This window comes from Aulonocara sp. 'chitande type north' Nkhata Bay, linkage group LG23 (assembly GCF_057382095.1).
Source record: "Aulonocara sp. 'chitande type north' Nkhata Bay isolate Kocher_YH1m ecotype deep benthic linkage group LG23, A_spYH_male_GT1.1, whole genome shotgun sequence".
Classification (NCBI taxonomy): Eukaryota; Metazoa; Chordata; class Actinopteri; order Cichliformes; family Cichlidae; genus Aulonocara; species Aulonocara sp. 'chitande type north' Nkhata Bay.
In genome coordinates, this window is record NC_141365.1 from 22,829,002 (window position 1) to 22,847,160 (window position 18,159).

Here is an 18,159-nt window from a genome sequence, read left to right on the forward strand (position 1 = left end):
GAAAATATGTAGGATGAACAGGAACAAAGACACTGGAGAACAAAGTGGTGAGGGTTACTCAGACCACCATTAACTGATTAAATACATGGGAACTGGCAAAGTGAGACGCGGTCACAGAGAGTGACAAGGTACAAGGCGCACAAAAAGAGGGACTGGCAAAATTAGACGTCTATCAGAAGTACAGAATACAGAGACAGACAGGCAGACAGTGAAACAAACATGGAGACAAAACCTGCTACACACAGAGACAACACTAACACGGCCTGAACATGAAAGGAAACAAATTTAGATCAGCAACTAAGAGGAAGCACTAATTTGGAAGGGAAATAATACCAGACATATGGTGCACTCTGAATATCACCAGTCTGTTGCAAAGCTAACAGAGAGACAGACAAGCATTCACACCTACAGCTAATTTAAAGATACCACTTCAGCGTCACAGCTGGGTCCTTCTCTGTGTTATAAATGACACAGAGAAGGACCCAGCTGTGACGCCACAGTAGTTCATTTGTTGACTGATACATCGATGTAGTCTCTCAGGAACGAGGGCGAAATGCCAACGACCGCCTGTCTGTTTTCAGGGCTGTATTTGAAGCCATGCTCCAATCAGGCAAAGTTTTAACAAAACAATGAAACTATTCGGTGTTATTTTTGTCTCCATCAGAAACATTGTGAACAAAACAGTAAAGTGAACAGGCATAAACATCATCTTCATAGTTAGATAAGATATAAGATAATTTTTGATTTTTTAACTTGCGAATAATCTTTCTTGCTGTAAAATGATCGACTTCAAAGCCTTCCCACATTCATGGGTATCAACAACTGCTTCTCTCCTCCTCAGTATGTTACCACTTACCTGAATACGCCACACCAGCAAACTGACAGTAGTGGTTACACTTACTGATGATCTAGTGCACTTGATTAGCACTTGGCTAATACTGACCCTCTTAAATAATTATGGAAATAGTCTTGGATGTCTTAGTTTTTGAAACATCTGAATTTCGGCTCAGTGTGTGTTAAATAAATAATGACCTGGTATAATGTGTTCTGTGCTGTTCATCTGAGGTTGCATTTACCTCATATTAAGACCTACTAAGGACCTGATTGTTTTTAATTATGTCCTGATACATAAAACCTGAGAGCTCACATAACTGCATATGCTCAGAATAGACAGCACACATGGATACAAATTACTGCCTTGCAGCAGCAATCTTCAGACCATCACTATGAGCTCCATACAAGGTTACACTGTTCCTGTTATTAACAGCAGGGGGCACTATCAGCCACAGACTGGGAGCCAGATATGCTCTGCTGGTGCCTCATTGATACAGAGGAAAGACTCTATAGTGAGAAACAGCTGAGGGGGAAACACTGATCTGGAAACGTCTGAGTGTTACAGAGGATATACATAGCACTGTGGTTCAGTGTCACACAATCACAAACAAATACAGCAAAGTACTAAAAAGGGTGTTGCCTCCAAAGATTGCTTTTACTGGTTTGGAGCTTAGGAGGCTTAATAACAACAGGCATGAATGAAGACAGATCAGAACAGCTGTTTGATCACAGCATCCAGTACCAACACAATCATCCACACTCAAGAGCCTGTTGGCTTCAGAGTCAGCAGCTGAATGTCTAAAATATCAAATGTCATTTTTGGTCCATCAGCTACAGCATGAACTGCTTAAAGTGAGAAGCAGCCTGAAGCCCGACAGATTCATCTTTCCAGACTGAAAATATCTCAGAGTGAACCGAGTGGTGCGTTTTCAGGGTGATCTCACAAAGTCAAATCCCTTTAATGATGTTCTGTCCTGTCTTCCTCTATCAAAAGCACACAAACACTATAAAACATTGTTTCGGTGCTTTGGGGTTTTGTTTTCTACACAGAGGTATAGCACGACTAGACCCTAAAGGCAGGCTGCTCACCTACAACCAGCTCACGAACATCTTTCCAATGGAGCTCGCTGCCTTTCTCGTGGATGAGGGTCACTGTGATCCTCCGCTGGATCCCCTGCAGCAAACATAACAGGAGCTCAGGATCACAGTGAGCACAGCTAGAGCAACATTACGCTTTAAAAGAAGATATTCAACTGTGTACAAAGGAAGCAGTTACCACTGTGTGAGTAATAAGGAAACAACATGTGCACCAATCCTGTACCTGGTGCAGCAGGTAGGTACCATGACAGGGCAGGCCTCCACTGTGATCCACGATGGCTGGGATGTACCTGTGCATGGAGGGAGGAGGTGACACAACATCCCAACTTATAATATTCTTCCTGGAGATCATTTTTATGGTTCCTTTAAAGCTTGTGCGTGAATATAACACTCCAGATGGATACTCACTCTCCAGTGGGCTCCAGCTCGCTGATCTCAAACCAGACCAGCAGGTCGTACTTGCTGACACACTGACCCAGGTTGGATTTGGTGATGGTGTTCAACTTGGAGGCTGCAACTGGCACACACACACACACACACGCACACACACACACGCACGCACACACACACGCACACACACACACACACTCAACGTTAACAAGTGGGAATTTTTCTGGATTTAAGAGAAGGTGAATAAAAGTGAGCAGTATTTACTACATGCTTTGGGTGACTAAATGGAGGATGGATAGGTGACATGAAAACACTACTGACCCTTTATACTGAGCCAATAGCTCACACACTTCTATTAAATCTGTCTAAAGAGCCAGTAATCACAGAGGATAGATACTGGAAGAAAACTGAAATGTTAGGAGGAACTAAATCACACATTACAACACCAGTGGCAGCACCCTGCTGTCTCACACATCGGGATCACGGTCCTGTTGAAACGGGCTAATTGCTAAAGCTCACAGTTGCATTCCTCTATACTCAATATGATCGAAAAAACTATTTTAACAAACAATTAAAAAAGGAACAAGTAAAAGATCTACTATAGCCAAAAGAAGACCATTTACAGACTATAGCCCTGTCAACAAGTATTTGCCTCCTTTCTCATTTCCTATCTTATTCCATATTTGTCACACTTACACCTTTCACATCAATACATTTATAACATTAGACAACAATGTCTAATATTCAACGGCAGTTTTCAAGGGCAAAACGCTATCCAAACATACTTGGTCCTATATGAAAAAGTAATCACACAGAAAACCTGATACCTTGTGCGTCACCTCTGACACCAACAGCTGCAGCAAGCGTTTGGTGCTAGAGGTCACATTTGGACTCTGGACCTCTGTGGAGTGTGCACATGATCTCATTACTGTCTAAAAATCCAAGGAGTGCTGAATCATTGAAAAATACACAGTAACAGGTGTGTAGCATCGCTAACTAGGTAGCAACAAGCCTCTAATTGGATAATCCAAATTGTCACTAGGTGTGAATGTGCAAATGAATGTGAGTGCGAATGGTTGTCTGTCCCTATGTGTTAGCCCTGCGATAGACTGGCGACCTGTCCAGGGTGTACCCTGCCTCTTGCCCTATGACAGCTGGGATAGGCTCCAGTGACCCCCGCGACCCTGAAAAGGATAAGCGGAAGCGAATGGATGGATGGAATTTTTCTTCCTTTATGCTTACAGCCACGCTCTTGACACAATCAGGACAAAATGCCATGGCGACTGTCCCTTGGTGACCTTCTTGGTTACCTCATTGCAGATGTTTTTCTATATTGCATAACTACTTTGGAATGATGCATCAAAAATAAATAAATAAATGAATACATGCCAAAAAAAGAAACATTTGTTTTAATGTGGGGTTTGAAAAAGCCCACCTTTTGAATTATAAGCCGTGAAAAATGACAGACTTTTTCTCATTATTTGGTAAGGATTAAGACGCACAAAGAACCAGTAATTCTTGCCCTTCAGCAGTCACAGAGGTTTAAACCATGCTGGTGAAATTAGTGCCATTATCTGACAGGGAGAGGAGCTGCAATATTTTCTATATGGCTCCAAGAGTGATAAAATGCCTCACAGCGATGTTCATAAATGTCAGTCATGCCCTGGCAGAGAACTCCACTGCTGAATTAATATTATATGTCAAACAATGCTCCATCCAGTTTTATGGGTTGCATACACAGTCTGAGCCTCCAGTCACGCAAACCTGTCCTGGCTTGTAGAGTGAAGCCAGACTAGATGCTAATGGAGCTCTCTAATACTTGAATTTTAGTCAAGCTTGCAGCTTTCTTCACTATGTTGTATAATGCAATGAATAACATGAACATTTTTAGTAAGGTTTGTTTGCTTGTTAACATTTTTCCCTTTAATGTTTTCATTAATAAAATCCAACCTTGAAGCATAACAAACCAACCTTCTACTTTCTTAAGTTCAAGCAAGTCTACAGTTTAAATAAAGGTCTAAAGTCACAAATATTATTCTGACAATAGAAATCCTAGAATAGTGGTAACACTCTGAATACACATGCCAATATAAATTTATCTCGCTGTCATGTGTTATTTTGCCGGGTTGTTTCCTCCCGTTGCCATTTCAATAACTTGCCTCGGGGTTGAGAAAGGCTTAACCACAAAACTGCCCAGCATGTGTCACTGTAGCAAGCAAGCAATTTATTTATATAGCACTTTCAGAACAACACAGCTGAACACAAAGTGCTGTACACTTGGCATGCCAAAAATGATACATGAATAAAAAGATTTACCCAAAATAAATAAATAAGAGTGACAGCAAATAATAAAATGAGCACAAATAGCCCAAAATAAAAAGTATAAAATGATCATTAGAATTAAAAACAATAAAATGAGTACAATAGATTAAAAACAATAAACTCAGGGTCATACAGTGTCATATGCCAAGGAGTCAAAATGGGTTTTAAGACTCATTTTAAAAGTGGACAGTGAAGGGGCCTAATGTGCTGGGGCAGATTGTTCCAGAGATTAGGAGCAGCAATAGAGAGGGCCCTGACCCCTCTGAGCTTTTTCTTGGACCTGGGTACCTCCAGTGAATACTAGATCTACTTCTACTGAATGGAGAAAAGGTTCCTGAGAAGAGATTTAATTTTCAGTATATAAGAAATTTGAGGCGTTTCTGAAGGTACTGTACCATGTTAGAGCATCTTAACATAGAGTCCTTGAATACTAGGCAGTTGTAGAGGACGAGTTACTCTACTTTAAATGACTCCCACCCCTTATTGGAGGATTTCAGCTTCTTCCTGTGGGACAGAGGTTTGCAGCCCCTAAATGCAGGCGAAGCTTGAAGAAACAGCTTTGTCCAAGCTGCTATTTTGTTGTCGTTGTAACAAATGACACATGTTTTTTTTCTGTATTTTTTAAAAACTGTATTTATTTATTTACTGTACTTATTTCTCTATTTATGACAGTGCTTTTATCTCCTTTTTGCTGTTTTATATGAATTTATCAGTATAGTGTTGTCTAGTTTTAGAAGCTGTGATTAGGACGTCTATTTAAATTTGTTGATTAAAGATCATAATTAGAGATCATAAGCTGCCTTTGATTTAGACATGTCTGATATTTTTGTAAACACAAAATAGTGTATATATATGAATATTTTCAAAAAATGCTCTGTGAGTTCCACATCATAACAGTTATTTACTGAGCAGCTCAGTTAGAACTTGCCACTCACACACTGAGCAGCACTCACTAACTTTCTATTTCTAAACAATTTGTTCACTTTTTATCTCAGGCATGTCTGAAAAGACATCAGATAACTTTTTCCATCGCTTTGAAGATTTGATTCAGAGAAAGCGCACAGGTGGAGATGTAAGTAACTAAACATACTCATTCTTGACTTCTCTGCTGATCAAATGTAAATGTTTCTGAGAGATGTGTTATATTTTGCTGCTTTGCACAGTGTAATTTTTGTGTAAGTCACTGTAGACAGAGCAACTGTCAGCGCTTCACCACAGAGTCCAGGATCCTGGACTTTCACAAAGCTCAGAGCAGTAAGACAAATGTGTTCTTTCAACAGGCAGACACATTGCATATCGCACAGAGACCCAGAGATTATGCTGTGCAACTCCCACCTTTACCTGAGCAATGCGCAGGCTCTCCACAGAGAGTCCAGAGAAGCTGGAACTGTTTGGATGACCCCTTTTGGAATCAGGAGGACCCTGAAAGAAGTCTGAGTAGCCTCAGCTCTGCAGACACACACACACCAAGTGATCTGAGGGCCATTCCTTTCATTGTTAGTCCTGTTGAGATGACACCGCTCACTCCAGTTCCTCCACCTCCTCGAGCAGCTTGTCCATCGCAATTGCGGTTCAAAGGTGATGCTTTTCTTTAGTGGTTACACCTGCTGTTAATCAGTTAGTTTAGATTTTAAAATTTGACACTGTAGATTATCTATTTTAATGCTAAATTACACATTCTTGCTGTCCATTCATTTTATATGCTTTTTTGAAGAAAAAAAAATCAGGAAGAAAAATGTTTATTGTTGTTTTTGTAAGATGTCAATTTGTAGTTATTTAGTTATTTTTTGTCTAAACAGACACGAAGTTCATTCGTGGAATAAGAGTCTTGACAGCAAAAGACAAATTTGGGCCTATTTTGACTCCAAAACCTCCAACAGTTCCCATACCGCAAAAACGAGGACCTCGGCCTGGGATGCTGCTGCCCCGTGCAAAAGTCGTCCCTATAGACAGTAAGTGGTTTTCCTCAGTAACTGTAGAAGATGCTGAATAATCAAACTTTAAATTAAGAGATTTTTTAAAAAGATTTTAATGAACAATTAATCACTGCATCATGCTTCGAATTAGAAGAAATTACAGTTTCTTTTTACTAACCTCGTTGATTATCAGACAAGAAAGCAGACAGTCAGTGCAGTCAGAATAATCCAAGAGAGAGCAGGGTCAAACTCCCGCCTGTAGCTACACCTGTAGAGAGCCTGTCCCACAGCTTTAGTCTGCTGTCTTCATTAGAACTTTAAAATGAATACTAGATCTACTTCTACTGAATGGAGAAAAGGTTCCTGAGAAGAGATTTAATTTTCAGTATCTAAGAAATTTGGGGCGTTTCTGAAGGTACTGTACTGTTAGAGCATCTTAACATAGAGTCCTTGAATACTAGGCAGTTGTAGAGGATGAGTTACTCTACTTTAAATGACTCCCACCCCTTATTGGAGGATTTCAGCTTCTTCCTGTGGGACAGAGGTTTGCAGCCCCTAAATGCAGGCGAAGCTTGAAGAAACAGCTTTGTCCAAGCTGCTAGTTTGTTGTCGTTGTAACAAATGACATGTTTTTTTTCTGTATTTTTTAAAAACTGTATTTATTTATTTACTGTACTTATTTCTCTATTTATGACAGTGCTTTTATCTCCTTTTTGCTGTTTTATATGAATTTATCAGTATAGTGTTGTCTAGTTTTAGAAGCTGTGATTAGGACGTCTATTTAAATTTGTTGATTAAAGATCATAATTAGAGATCATAACCTGCCTTTGATTTAGACATGTCTGATATTTTTGTAAACACAAAATAGTGTATATATATGAATATTTTCAAAAAATGCTCTGTGAGTTCCACATCATAACAGTTATTTACTGAGCAGCTCAGTTAGAACTTGCCACTCACACACTGAGCAGCACTCACTAACTTTCTATTTCTAAACAATTTGTTCACTTTTTATCTCAGGCATGTCTGAAAAGACATCAGATAACTTTTTCCATCGCTTTGAAGATTTGATTCAGAGAAAGCGCACAGGTGGAGATGTAAGTAACTAAACATACTCATTCTTGACTTCTCTGCTGATCAAATGTAAATGTTTCTGAGAGATGTGTTATATTTTGCTGCTTTGCACAGTGTAATTTTTGTGTAAGTCACTGTAGACAGAGCAACTGTCAGCGCTTCACCACAGAGTCCAGGATCCTGGACTTTCACAAAGCTCAGAGCAGTAAGACAAATGTGTTCTTTCAACAGGCAGACACATTGCATATCGCACAGAGACCCAGAGATTATGCTGTGCAACTCCCACCTTTACCTGAGCAATGCGCAGGCTCTCCAGAGATAGTCCAGGGAAGCTGGAACTGTTTGGATGACCCCTTTTGGAATCAGGAGGACCCTGAAAGAAGTCTGAGTAGCCTCAGCTCTGCAGACACACACACACCAAGTGATCTGAGGGCCATTCCTTTCATTGTTAGTCCTGTTGAGATGACACCGCTCACTCCAGTTCCTCCACCTCCTCGAGCAGCTTGTCCATCGCAATTGCCTGTTTTCTCTGCTAAACATTCAGGAGCAGGTCGGTTCAAAGGTGATGCTTTTCTTTAGTGGTTACACCTGCTGTTAATCAGTTAGTTTAGATTTTAAAATTTGACACTGTAGATTATCTATTTTAATGCTAAATTACACATTCTTGCTGTCCATTCATTTTATATGCTTTTTTGAAGAAAAAAAAATCAGGAAGAAAAATGTTTATTGTTGTTTTTGTAAGATGTCAATTTGTAGTTATTTAGTTATTTTTTTGTCTAAACAGACACGAAGGTCATTCGTGGAATAAGAGTCTTGACAGCAAAAGACAAATTTGGGCCTATTTTGGAAAAACTGCAGCATTTCCAGGATGGGATTGTAACCTCACCTGGACACACAGTACCAACCAAAACATTTACTGCAGTAAAGCCTTTGACTCCAAAACCTCCAACAGTTCCCATACCGCAAAAACGAGGACCTCGGCCTGGGACGCTGCTGCGCCGTGCAAAAGTCGTCCCTATAGACGGTAAGTGGTTTTCCTCAGTAACTGTAGAAGATGCTGAATAATCAAACTTTAAATTAAGAGATTTTTTAAAAAGATTTTAATGAACAATTAATCACTGCATCATGCTTCGAATTAGAAGAAATGACAGTTTCTTTTTACTAACCTCGTTGATTATCAGACAAGAAAGCAGACAGTCAGTGCAGTCAGAATAATCCAAGAGAGAGCAGGGTCAAACTCCCGCCTGTAGCTACACCTGTAGAGAGCCTGTCCCACAGCTTTAGTCTGCTGTCTTCAGACGACTGGTAAGAAACGTAGTAAGGAGACATTAAATACTGCACAGAAACAGTGCTGCATAATGTGGCTGTGTTATTTGTGGTGTTCCTGAAGTCGTGTTCAATGTTGTGTTGTGTAAATATAGGATTAAGAAAAGACAGGGCTTGCAAACTATTCAGTCTCTGGCAAAGCACCACTCGGACATCCTGAAGACTAAACTACATGAAGTGTGTCTGGTCCTCATTGAGGAGGTATTGCACACTTTATGTTTCTTATATGCGTTTCATGCAGCTAGTTTCCCTTCAAGTGCATACTACAGCCTCAACTGATGATTTTCACTCACATTTTAGGTGAAAAACCAACGCTCAGCAATAGCCTTTGAGGCCATACATGCCATCAATGAGCTCTACATTCAGCTCCAGAGAACAATGGACCCAGAAGTTGAAACAACAGGCCGAGCTCTATTGCTGAAGCTTGCAATGACCAACAACAACTTTCTACATCAGGAGGTCAATCTGGCGCTTGATGCCATGGTGGAAAATTGCAGCCATGGACGGATTCTGAGCGCTCTGTTTAACACAGGACTGACGTAAGAGGAGAGAAGAAGCTGTAGTGATTTTATTAGAAGACATGAAAGAGAGATCATGTTCACTGAGTTGTGTGTCTAATATTGTCCTTGCTCAGCCATCGCTGTGTTGCAGTGAGGAATAGCACGGCTCAACACCTGCACCAGCTGGCTGACAAACTTGGAGCAGCCGTCACCCTGAAAACAGGAACCTTCACTGAAAGATTTCTAATTGCTGCCTCTAGAATGGCAGGGGATGCTGCACCTGAAGCCAGGTGGGTACTTTTAAATGGGTTTGAAGTGCATCAATGTTTTATTTTCTGTGAGTTTACACAATTAATGAAAATTAATGACAACTGTAATCTTCCACAGGTACCATGGGCGAACAATCATTGAGAAACTGACCCTTCACAAGGACTTTATGAATTTGTGGGTGAAGATTGTCCCTGAAAAAGACAGGCGTCCTGTGGAGAAGAGCCTGAAAAAGACAGGCGTCTTGTGGAGAAGAGCCTGAAAAAGACAGGCGTCCTGTGGAGAAGAGCCTGAAAAAGACAGGCGTCTTGTGGAGAAGAGCCTGAAAAAGACAGGCGTCCTGTGGAGAAGAGCCTGAAAAAGACAGGCGTCTTGTGGAGAAGAGCCTGAAAAAGACAGGCGTCCTGCGAAGAAGAAAGAGCTTAGGGAGTTCCTGTGTGTCCAGTTGACGGACAAGGGGACGCACAGGTGGAGATGTAAGTAACTAAACATACTCATTCTTGACTTCTCTGCTGATCAAATGTAAATGTTTCTGAGAGATGTGTTATATTTTGCTGCTTTGCACAGTGTAATTTTTGTGTAAGTCACTGTAGACAGAGCAACTGTCAGCGCTTCACCACAGAGTCCAGGATCCTGGACTTTCACAAAGCTCAGAGCAGTAAGACAAATGTGTTCTTTCAACAGGCAGACACATTGCATATCGCACAGAGACCCAGAGGTTATGCTGTGCAACTCCCACCTTTACCTGAGCAATGCGCAGGCTCTCCACAGAGAGTCCAGAGAAGCTGGAACTGTTTGGATGACCCCTTTTGGAATCAGGAGGACCCTGAAAGAAGTCTGAGTAGCCTCAGCTCTGCAGACACACACACACCAAGTGATCTGAGGGCCATTCCTTTCATTGTTAGTCCTGTTGAGATGACACCGCTCACTCCAGTTCCTCCACCTCCTCGAGCAGCTTGTCCATCGCAATTGCCTGTTTTCTCTGCTAAACATTCAGGAGCAGGTCGGTTCAAAGGTGATGCTTTTCTTTAGTGGTTACACCTGCTGTTAATCAGTTAGTTTAGATTTTAAAATTTGACACTGTAGATTATCTATTTTAATGCTAAATTACACATTCTTGCTGTCCATTCATTTTATATGCTTTTTTGAAGAAAAAAAAATCAGGAAGAAAAATGTTTATTGTTGTTTTTGTAAGATGTCAATTTGTAGTTATTTAGTTATTTTTTTGTCTAAACAGACACGAAGGTCATTCGTGGAATAAGAGTCTTGACAGCAAAAGACAAATTTGGGCCTATTTTGGAAAACTGCAGCATTTCCAGGATGGGATTGTAACCTCACCTGGACACACAGTACCAACCAAAACATTTACTGCAGTAAAGCCTTTGACTCCAAAACCTCCAGCAGTTCCCTCCCATACCGCAAAAACGAGGACCTCGGCCTGGGACGCTGCTGCGCCGTGCAAAAGTCGTCCCTATAGACGGTAAGTGGTTTTCCTCAGTAACTGTAGAAGATGCTGAATAATCAAACTTTAAATTAAGAGATTTTTTAAAAAGATTTTAATGAACAATTAATCACTGCATCATGCTTCGAATTAGAAGAAATGACAGTTTCTTTTTACTAACCTCGTTGATTATCAGACAAGAAAGCAGACAGTCAGTGCAGTCAGAATAATCCAAGAGAGAGCAGGGTCAAACTCCCGCCTGTAGCTACACCTGTAGAGAGCCTGTCCCACAGCTTTAGTCTGCTGTCTTCAGACGACTGGTAAGAAACGTAGTAAGGAGACATTAAATACTGCACAGAAACAGTGCTGCATAATGTGGCTGTGTTATTTGTGGTGTTCCTGAAGTCGTGTTCAATGTTGTGTTGTGTAAATAAAGAAATAAAGACAGGGGTTGCAAACTATTCAGTCTCTGGCAAAGCACCACTCGGACATCCTGAAGACTAAACTACATGAAGTGTGTCTGGTCCTCATTGAGGAGGTATTGCACACTTTATGTTTCTTATATGTGTTTCATGCAGCTAGTTTCCCTTCAAGTGCATACTACAGCCTCAACTGATGATTTTCACTCACATTTTAGGTGAAAAACCAACGCTCAGCAATAGCCTTTGAGGCCATACATGCCATCAATGAGCTCTACATTCAGCTCCAGAGAACAATGGACCCAGAAGTTGAAACAACAGGCCGAGCTCTATTGCTGAAGCTTGCAATGACCAACAACAACTTTCTACATCAGGAGGTCAATCTGGCGCTTGATGCCATGGTGGAAAATTGCAGCCATGGACGGATTCTGAGCGCTCTGTTTAACACAGGACTGACGTAAGAGGAGAGAAGAAGCTGTAGTGATTTTATTAGAAGACATGAAAGAGAGATCATGTTCACTGAGTTGTGTGTCTAATATTGTCCTTGCTCAGCCATCGCTGTGTTGCAGTGAGGAATAGCACGGCTCAACACCTGCACCAGCTGGCTGACAAACTTGGAGCAGCCGTCACCCTGAAAACAGGAACCTTCACTGAAAGATTTCTAATTGCTGCCTCTAGAATGGCAGGGGATGCTGCACCTGAAGCCAGGTGGGTACTTTTAAATGGGTTTGAAGTGCATCAATGTTTTATTTTCTGTGAGTTTACACAATTAATGAAAATTAATGACAACTGTAATCTTCCACAGGTACCATGGGCGAACAATCATTGAGAAACTGACCCTTCACAAGGACTTTATGAATTTGTGGGTGAAGATTGTCCCTGAAAAAGACAGGCGTCCTGTGGAGAAGAGCCTGAAAAAGACAGGCGTCCTGTGGAGAAGAGCCTGAAAAAGACAGGCGTCCTGTGGAGAAGAGCCTGAAAAAGACAGGCGTCCTGCGAAGAAGAAAGAGCTTAGGGAGTTCCTGTGTGTCCAGTTGACGGACAAGGGGTTGTTTGGTGAGCCGGGTCCTGCGGGGGAGGTTGAGCTGGGGGCTGTTGCTGGTGTTTCTGCCTTACACCTTATTGCGGTTTGCCCTGCTCTGAAGAGAAAAGAAATGACCAGGGAGGGTACATCTCCTTCCCCAATAATCCTTCTACAGACAAACTCTCCTACCTGGGGGGAGGTGATGGCACCCGAAAATGATAAAGTAGATAAGGAGTTTAAGCCGTTTGTGTCAAACGGCTTTGTTTCCTTGATAGGAGAAGATCGGCGGACTCCTGTCAGTATTTTGCGAGACACTGGTGCGAAACAGTCGCTCATTCGTGAGGGGGTCTTACCGTTTTCAGCTCAATCCTGTTGTGGGGCGGATGTGTTAGCCTGGGGAGTTAGGATGTGTGTAATACGGGTTCCTTTACACTTGGTGCAGCTTTCATCTCAGTTTTTGTCTGGTGAGGTTAAGCTTGGGGTGCGACCCCAGTTACCGGTTGCAGGTATTGACATCATCTTGGGAAACGATCTAGCTGGCGGCACAGTTTTTCCGTCGCCAGAAGTAGTTGATATACCACTTACAGATAACAGTGGTTTCGATCGTGCCACATCAAAGGCTGTTCAAACCGTCAGTGTAAAGACATTTAGGCAGAGGAGAGGTGCGAGTGGATCCCAGCAACAGCAGCAGCAGAATAGGAGGCAGCCCAAGGGGACGAGAAGAACAAATATTCAAACCACAAGGGTCACTGAAGCCACCATGCAATCAGACCCAAGTAGAGTCACTTTTCAGGACAGTCAGCAGCAAAATGCTGAAACCAGGCCACCTGCTAGAAAAAGACAAGGACCTCGACGGCACAGGAACCGCAGAAGAGGCCAGCTGATGGTGGCTAATGCTCCATCTCCCACCCCTTAAATTTGACACAGACTTTGATTTTGATTCCTCCAACGCGCAATTCATTAAGGAGGCGCTTGAGAAGAAGTTACAGGAGGGGCTGAATCTAAAAGATGGGAATTCTGAGGGAAGAGAAAAGGTGGGGTTGCAGCTGAGTTCGGGGGAGGATCATTTTGGTCCAAAGTGCTACTATGACAAAGCAAAGTCTTTCTTTGACAACATCTCATCTGATAATGGGCTCAGACTGACGTGGGCAGAGGAGCGAAAGCGCAATCTGGAGACTTTTGGTGTCCCTGGGCGGTTCCTGAGGGGCCAAGGATTCAGAGGTGGACGCCAGTGTTTTGGGGGCGGGTGCAGTGCTCGTGCAGGAGGATGAAAATGGCATTGACCACCCAGTCTGTTTCTTTTCTAGAAAATTTCTAAAACAGCAACCAGCGCCTCATGCGTTGGTCCTTACTCCTACAGGATTTCAACATTGAGATCCGATATATAAGAGCTTAGAGAATGTTATGGCTGATGCCCTCTCTAGGTCGTAAATCAAACATCTTTGTGTGGGGTTGGATGTTTGATTTTTTTTGGGTGGGGGAAACTGTTATGACCCAGTGATGTGTTTGTTGGTGTTGTGCCTCCCACCGGAGGATGGCTGGCGGTATTTTCCCTTTTTTCTCTCCTAGGAGGTGGACACCTGGGCGTGGCTGCTAGGTATCTGGGTGGAGTCTCTACATATCTTCGGACTGGATAATTGATGGACCACCTCCAGTACTTAACGTCCGGATGACAGTCACCTGGGAGTGCTTTTTGGAACCCCGTTGACTCGGTCAGTTGTGTGTTGTGTCATTGTAGTGCAGGCTGTGTGTGTGTCTGTTGCTGGTGTTTTTGCCCCACTGAAAAATCTCCCTTCTCCACCTAGCCCTTCTGCGGAGGAGCTGCGGGTAACGCTGCGCATTAAGGAGGTGGAGCTAAAGAAACAGCAGTTGGAGGTGGAAGCTATGCACTTGAGGATCAGGGCTCACCATCCAGTCACCATCCCCGCAGGCACCCTCCCCGGAGTCATTATCCCCGCAGTCGCCATCTCCGCAGCCACCGGCCTTGATGCCAGGTGGTGGCTTTGATGCGAGTAAACACATCAAAATGGTGCCGGCGTTTCGGGAAACTGAGGTGGATTCGTATTTCACAGTGTTTGAGCGTATCGCAGGTGCGCTGCACTGGCCAAAAGATGTGTGGTCTCTTCTACTCCAATGTAGATTGGTGGGGAAAGCTCAAGAGGTGTGCACCGCTCTTTCTCTGGAGGACAGTTTTGACTATGATATGGTGAAGGCTGCTGTCCTGCGTGCTTACGAGCTTGTGCCAGAGGCTTACAGGCAGAGATTTAGGAATGGGAAAAAATCCGCCAACCAGACCTATGTGGAGTTTGCCAGAGAAAAGAAAACTCTGTTTGATAAGTGGTGTCATGCTACAGCAGTAAAAACCTTGAATGACCTGGGTGAGTTGGTGACGTTGGAAGAGTTTAAAAACCAACTACCAGACACTGTGGTAACCTACTTAAATGAACAGAAGGTTACGACTCTCGCCGCTGCTGCTATACGGGCTGATGAGTTTGTGTTGACACACAAAGTGGTGTTTTCGGTTCCTGCTCACAGTTTTCCGTCTTCCGGTAGCCCGCCCAGATGGTCTCCAAGGGGCACCCGCCGTGCCATCCCCTCATCCATTGAGAACCGCGTGTGTTTTTTTTGCCATGAGCAGGGAGTTGTGTGTTGTGTCATTGTAGTGCAGGCTGGAGTATTCACGTGTACCTCTAGCCTTGCCATGTAAATAATTGTAAATAAGTTAACAAGTGGCGGTCACTTTTTGTTCCTTTGCTGTATAACTTTCATTGTCGCAGCCTAGTAGCCGTGAGAAGCCGTTTTCTTTTGTTGAACAAGTTTTCTCCTGTTTTTCGTTAGTTAGTTAGTTAAGTCTTTTGTTTTGGCTTCTTTTTATTTTGGTGTAGGGAAGAGTAGGGATTGTTTTATAGGGAGTTTTGTTTATTGTTTTGGCATTGCTCACTGCCGATGAAAATAAATGGCTGCTTAAATACTTGAAAAAGGTGTCGTTGTTGGGGTTTGTGCGTGGGTGGGAAGTGAGTGGGGCAAACTATTTGTTACGTTTATTTACTTGCCGGGACCAGAACGTAACAAGAGCCTGAAAAAGGCTAATAATTACAGGCAGCAGGTCAGCATCCAGACTAGGCTCTCCTCTCCAGCAGGGCCTGGGTTCCCCAGATGTGACAATGCAAGTCCTGACGAGTACAGAGGAGAAGAGTGGCTGCTACAGTAGCAGCAGCACTCTGAGGCTAAGCTGGGAAAGTCGTTGGAGGTTCAACCATCATGACCACAGACAGTCCCAGTCGCTCTGCGGGAGTAAACTTCTCCATCTTCAGGACTACAAACTATTTCTCTGAAGGACAATATTATTTAGATTTACATTAATTATTATTACATCATTCTTATTATTACATTATTTGTATTATTTCATTATTATTATCACATTTTTAAGATCCTGAATGGACAATGAATGAATAAATCCCTTTTTTTTCATCTGAATTAAAACGGCACTTTGGTTGCACATATACAGTTTCTGTTTTTCTGGCAACAAATATTAATACATTCTTAGTTCTCTTGTTTTCATTTTTAACCCATGATTTTGAATTTTTATCAGGATTCAAAGTCATTTTTATAACATAAAGAAATATTAAATAAATACTAGAAAGCGAAAATTTCAGAAAAATTTTTAAGTCTGCCTATGCTGCTGCTAATCAGTGTAGTTTGCCATTCATACGGCTACAGAGAGCAAAACTCAGCAGAGCAGCCATTCTCCACCATGAACTATGGTAAAAACAAACACCGCTCGCGCCTCACAGATGACAGCTTACAGTTTTGTGTAAAGATGAGGTGACTTCGTACAGCCCCGATTTGCAGACGCTGTGCACAGAGGTTCATGAGCAGAAGTCCCATTGTACCACGGCAGACCCAACAATGTTTGCATGAACACGCTTTGAAGCATTACGTTATGGACCACTTTTCACACATGGTTGGTGTACCCACACAGCCGGCTGTAGCTTTTCAACTCACAGCCCAACACACACCAAAAAAAAACCAGCCGAGAGAGCACAGACTTTACGCCCGTGGGTCCACCTCCCCTGCAGCGGCACTGCAGACCACGCCCTGCCACACACATCAAACACGTAAAATAAATATTTATGCACTTTTGCATTCACTTTTTGTTTTTTGTTATTTTTACACAGTGTTCTGAATGATTAACAATGGTCTACAGCCAATCTTGTGTATTATTATACAAACTTTGGTTGTAAGATTCAGATAACTATTTAATAAAAGGTAAATATTTTATATGAGAGCAAGAAAGAAAAGTATATCTTTGTGTCCCCCTCTCCCTGTTAATGCCCTACCTGGCCCCCTGGCAAAAGCTTTGCTAGATCCGCCCCTGCACAGTTACCAGCTGTCAGCTACACAAAAAAAGGAGCTTGGTGTTATTTGTCTCTCAGAAACAGTTGATAACTTTCCTTCAACTCATTCATGTCACCTAAAAGGTAAACCTGTTTCTCCATCACCAGTTCAGCTCTGATGATTCAGTAAGGACATCTCCTGGTTTCGACCAGCCCTTTTTTACAGCTGTGGCTCCAGCAAACATCAGCTGATACTAGAAATTAAAATTAAATGAATTCTAACAACAGCTGATCAAGCTTAACCGTGCTGCTGTTGTTTAGCGCAATGAACAAACGAGAGAAAAGCCGATCATTGATCAGTTTCATGATTGAAGTTTCAACAGGCGAGAGAATGACAGGGGAGGCTGTCATAAAGTTCAACATCAGTAACTTAGGTGCACACAGCTGTCGTGCTAGCTAGCACGCAGAACGAGTTATTGTAACTGTCAGCACAACAAAAATAAACTACACCTAAACTCGGTTTATATCTGACCCAAATAGAGTGCAGTTCGTAACTTCTTACCTGAAATTCAGTTCACCTCACGCTCGGACCGGCAGCAGCCTGCTTCTCCTGCCTTCGGTTTCCCTTATCCACGATTGAGCTCCACGTTAGCCACCACCGGTCGATCGGCGGCCGCCTCGCCACCGGTGTATGTGTCTTTCCCTGCATAGGAGGGTTAGTGGTTAATGTGCTGCCCATTGTGTTGGATTGTCAATGCAACCCTCTTCTCCCACTCTTCACACACTGATAGCAACACCGCAGGAGAAATGCCAGCACAGGCATCCAGTATCCATAGTTTCAGGTGCTGCACATCTCGTATCTTCACACCATAGACAATTGCCTTCAGATGACCCCAAAGATAAAAGTCTAAGGGGGTCAGATCGGGAGATCTTGGGGGCCATTCAACTGGCCCATGACATGACCAATCCACTTTCCAGGAAACTGTTCATCTAGGAATGCTCAGACCTGGCACCCATAATGTGGTGGTGCACCATCTTGCTGGAAAAACTCAGGGAACGTGCCAGCTTCAGTGCATAAAGAGGGAAACACATCATCATGTAGCAATTTCAAACATCCAGTGGCCTTGAGGTTTCTGTAGCCAAGTACAGGATAGGGTAGGGGAAATTAAAGTAAGATGGAGAGAATGGGCCAATAGCTAGATTCGTAGGAG

General features: G+C 42.7%; 3 protein-coding genes and 1 pseudogene across 5 annotated transcripts; 3 read left to right on the plus strand and 1 right to left on the minus strand.

Annotated features, from left to right (window-relative positions):
• Positions 1–1,403: 1,403 nt before the first annotated feature.
• Positions 1,404–2,797, minus strand: LOC147301733 (kinesin-like protein KIF1B). The gene is made up of 4 exons (XM_086283559.1): positions 2,794–2,797; positions 2,341–2,449; positions 2,156–2,222; positions 1,404–2,008 (listed from the first exon to the last, which is right to left on the minus strand). Exons 1-4 carry the CDS (start codon positions 2,795–2,797, stop codon positions 1,898–1,900), a joined length of 291 nt encoding a protein of 96 aa, XP_086139685.1. The 3' UTR covers positions 1,404–1,897.
• Positions 2,798–5,561: 2,764 nt separating this feature from the next.
• LOC147301734 (uncharacterized) lies at positions 5,562–10,199 on the plus strand. Of its 2 annotated transcripts, none has more exons than XM_086282649.1 (11): positions 5,562–5,716; positions 5,925–6,222; positions 6,444–6,596; positions 7,581–7,657; positions 7,866–8,196; positions 8,419–8,658; positions 8,816–8,939; positions 9,056–9,161; positions 9,261–9,499; positions 9,595–9,750; positions 9,848–10,199. In XM_086282649.1, exons 1-11 carry the CDS (start codon positions 5,642–5,644, stop codon positions 9,987–9,989), a joined length of 1,941 nt encoding a protein of 646 aa, XP_086138775.1. In that variant the 5' UTR covers positions 5,562–5,641; the 3' UTR covers positions 9,990–10,199. The 2 variants fall into 2 exon arrangements, with proteins under 2 accessions (XP_086138775.1, XP_086138776.1); XM_086282650.1 differs by having other exon boundaries at positions 7,866–8,184.
• An 854-nt stretch (positions 10,200–11,053) lies between these two features.
• On the plus strand, positions 11,054–12,618 carry LOC147301735 (TOG array regulator of axonemal microtubules protein 1-like). The gene is made up of 6 exons (XM_086282651.1): positions 11,054–11,207; positions 11,365–11,488; positions 11,605–11,706; positions 11,806–12,044; positions 12,140–12,295; positions 12,393–12,618. Exons 4-6 carry the CDS (start codon positions 11,884–11,886, stop codon positions 12,532–12,534), a joined length of 459 nt encoding a protein of 152 aa, XP_086138777.1. The 5' UTR covers positions 11,054–11,207; positions 11,365–11,488; positions 11,605–11,706; positions 11,806–11,883; the 3' UTR covers positions 12,535–12,618.
• Positions 12,619–12,641: 23 nt separating this feature from the next.
• On the plus strand, positions 12,642–15,719 carry LOC147301736 (uncharacterized; annotated as a pseudogene). Its single transcript, XR_015127137.1, has 2 exons — positions 12,642–14,323; positions 14,417–15,719. The product of XR_015127137.1 is annotated as an uncharacterized LOC147301736 (transcript).
• Positions 15,720–18,159: the final 2,440 nt, after the last annotated feature.

Coding starts and splice junctions, on each gene's coding strand:
- LOC147301733 (XM_086283559.1), bottom strand. Junction 2,223..2,340: donor GAGCTGGAGCCCACTGGAGA/GTGAGTATCCAT, acceptor CTCCATGCACAG/GTACATCCCAGCCATCGTGG. Junction 2,009..2,155: donor GTACCTACCTGCTGCACCAG/GTACAGGATTGG, acceptor TGTTTGCTGCAG/GGGATCCAGCGGAGGATCAC.
- LOC147301734 (XM_086282649.1), top strand. CDS start 5,642: ATGTCTGAAAAGACATCAGATAACTTTTTCCATCGCTTTGAAGATTTG. Junction 8,659..8,815: donor AAAAGTCGTCCCTATAGACG/GTAAGTGGTTTT, acceptor GTTGATTATCAG/ACAAGAAAGCAGACAGTCAG. Junction 9,751..9,847: donor GATGCTGCACCTGAAGCCAG/GTGGGTACTTTT, acceptor AATCTTCCACAG/GTACCATGGGCGAACAATCA.
- LOC147301735 (XM_086282651.1), top strand. CDS start 11,884: ATGGACCCAGAAGTTGAAACAACAGGCCGAGCTCTATTGCTGAAGCTT. Junction 12,045..12,139: donor CTGTTTAACACAGGACTGAC/GTAAGAGGAGAG, acceptor GTCCTTGCTCAG/CCATCGCTGTGTTGCAGTGA. Junction 12,296..12,392: donor GATGCTGCACCTGAAGCCAG/GTGGGTACTTTT, acceptor AATCTTCCACAG/GTACCATGGGCGAACAATCA.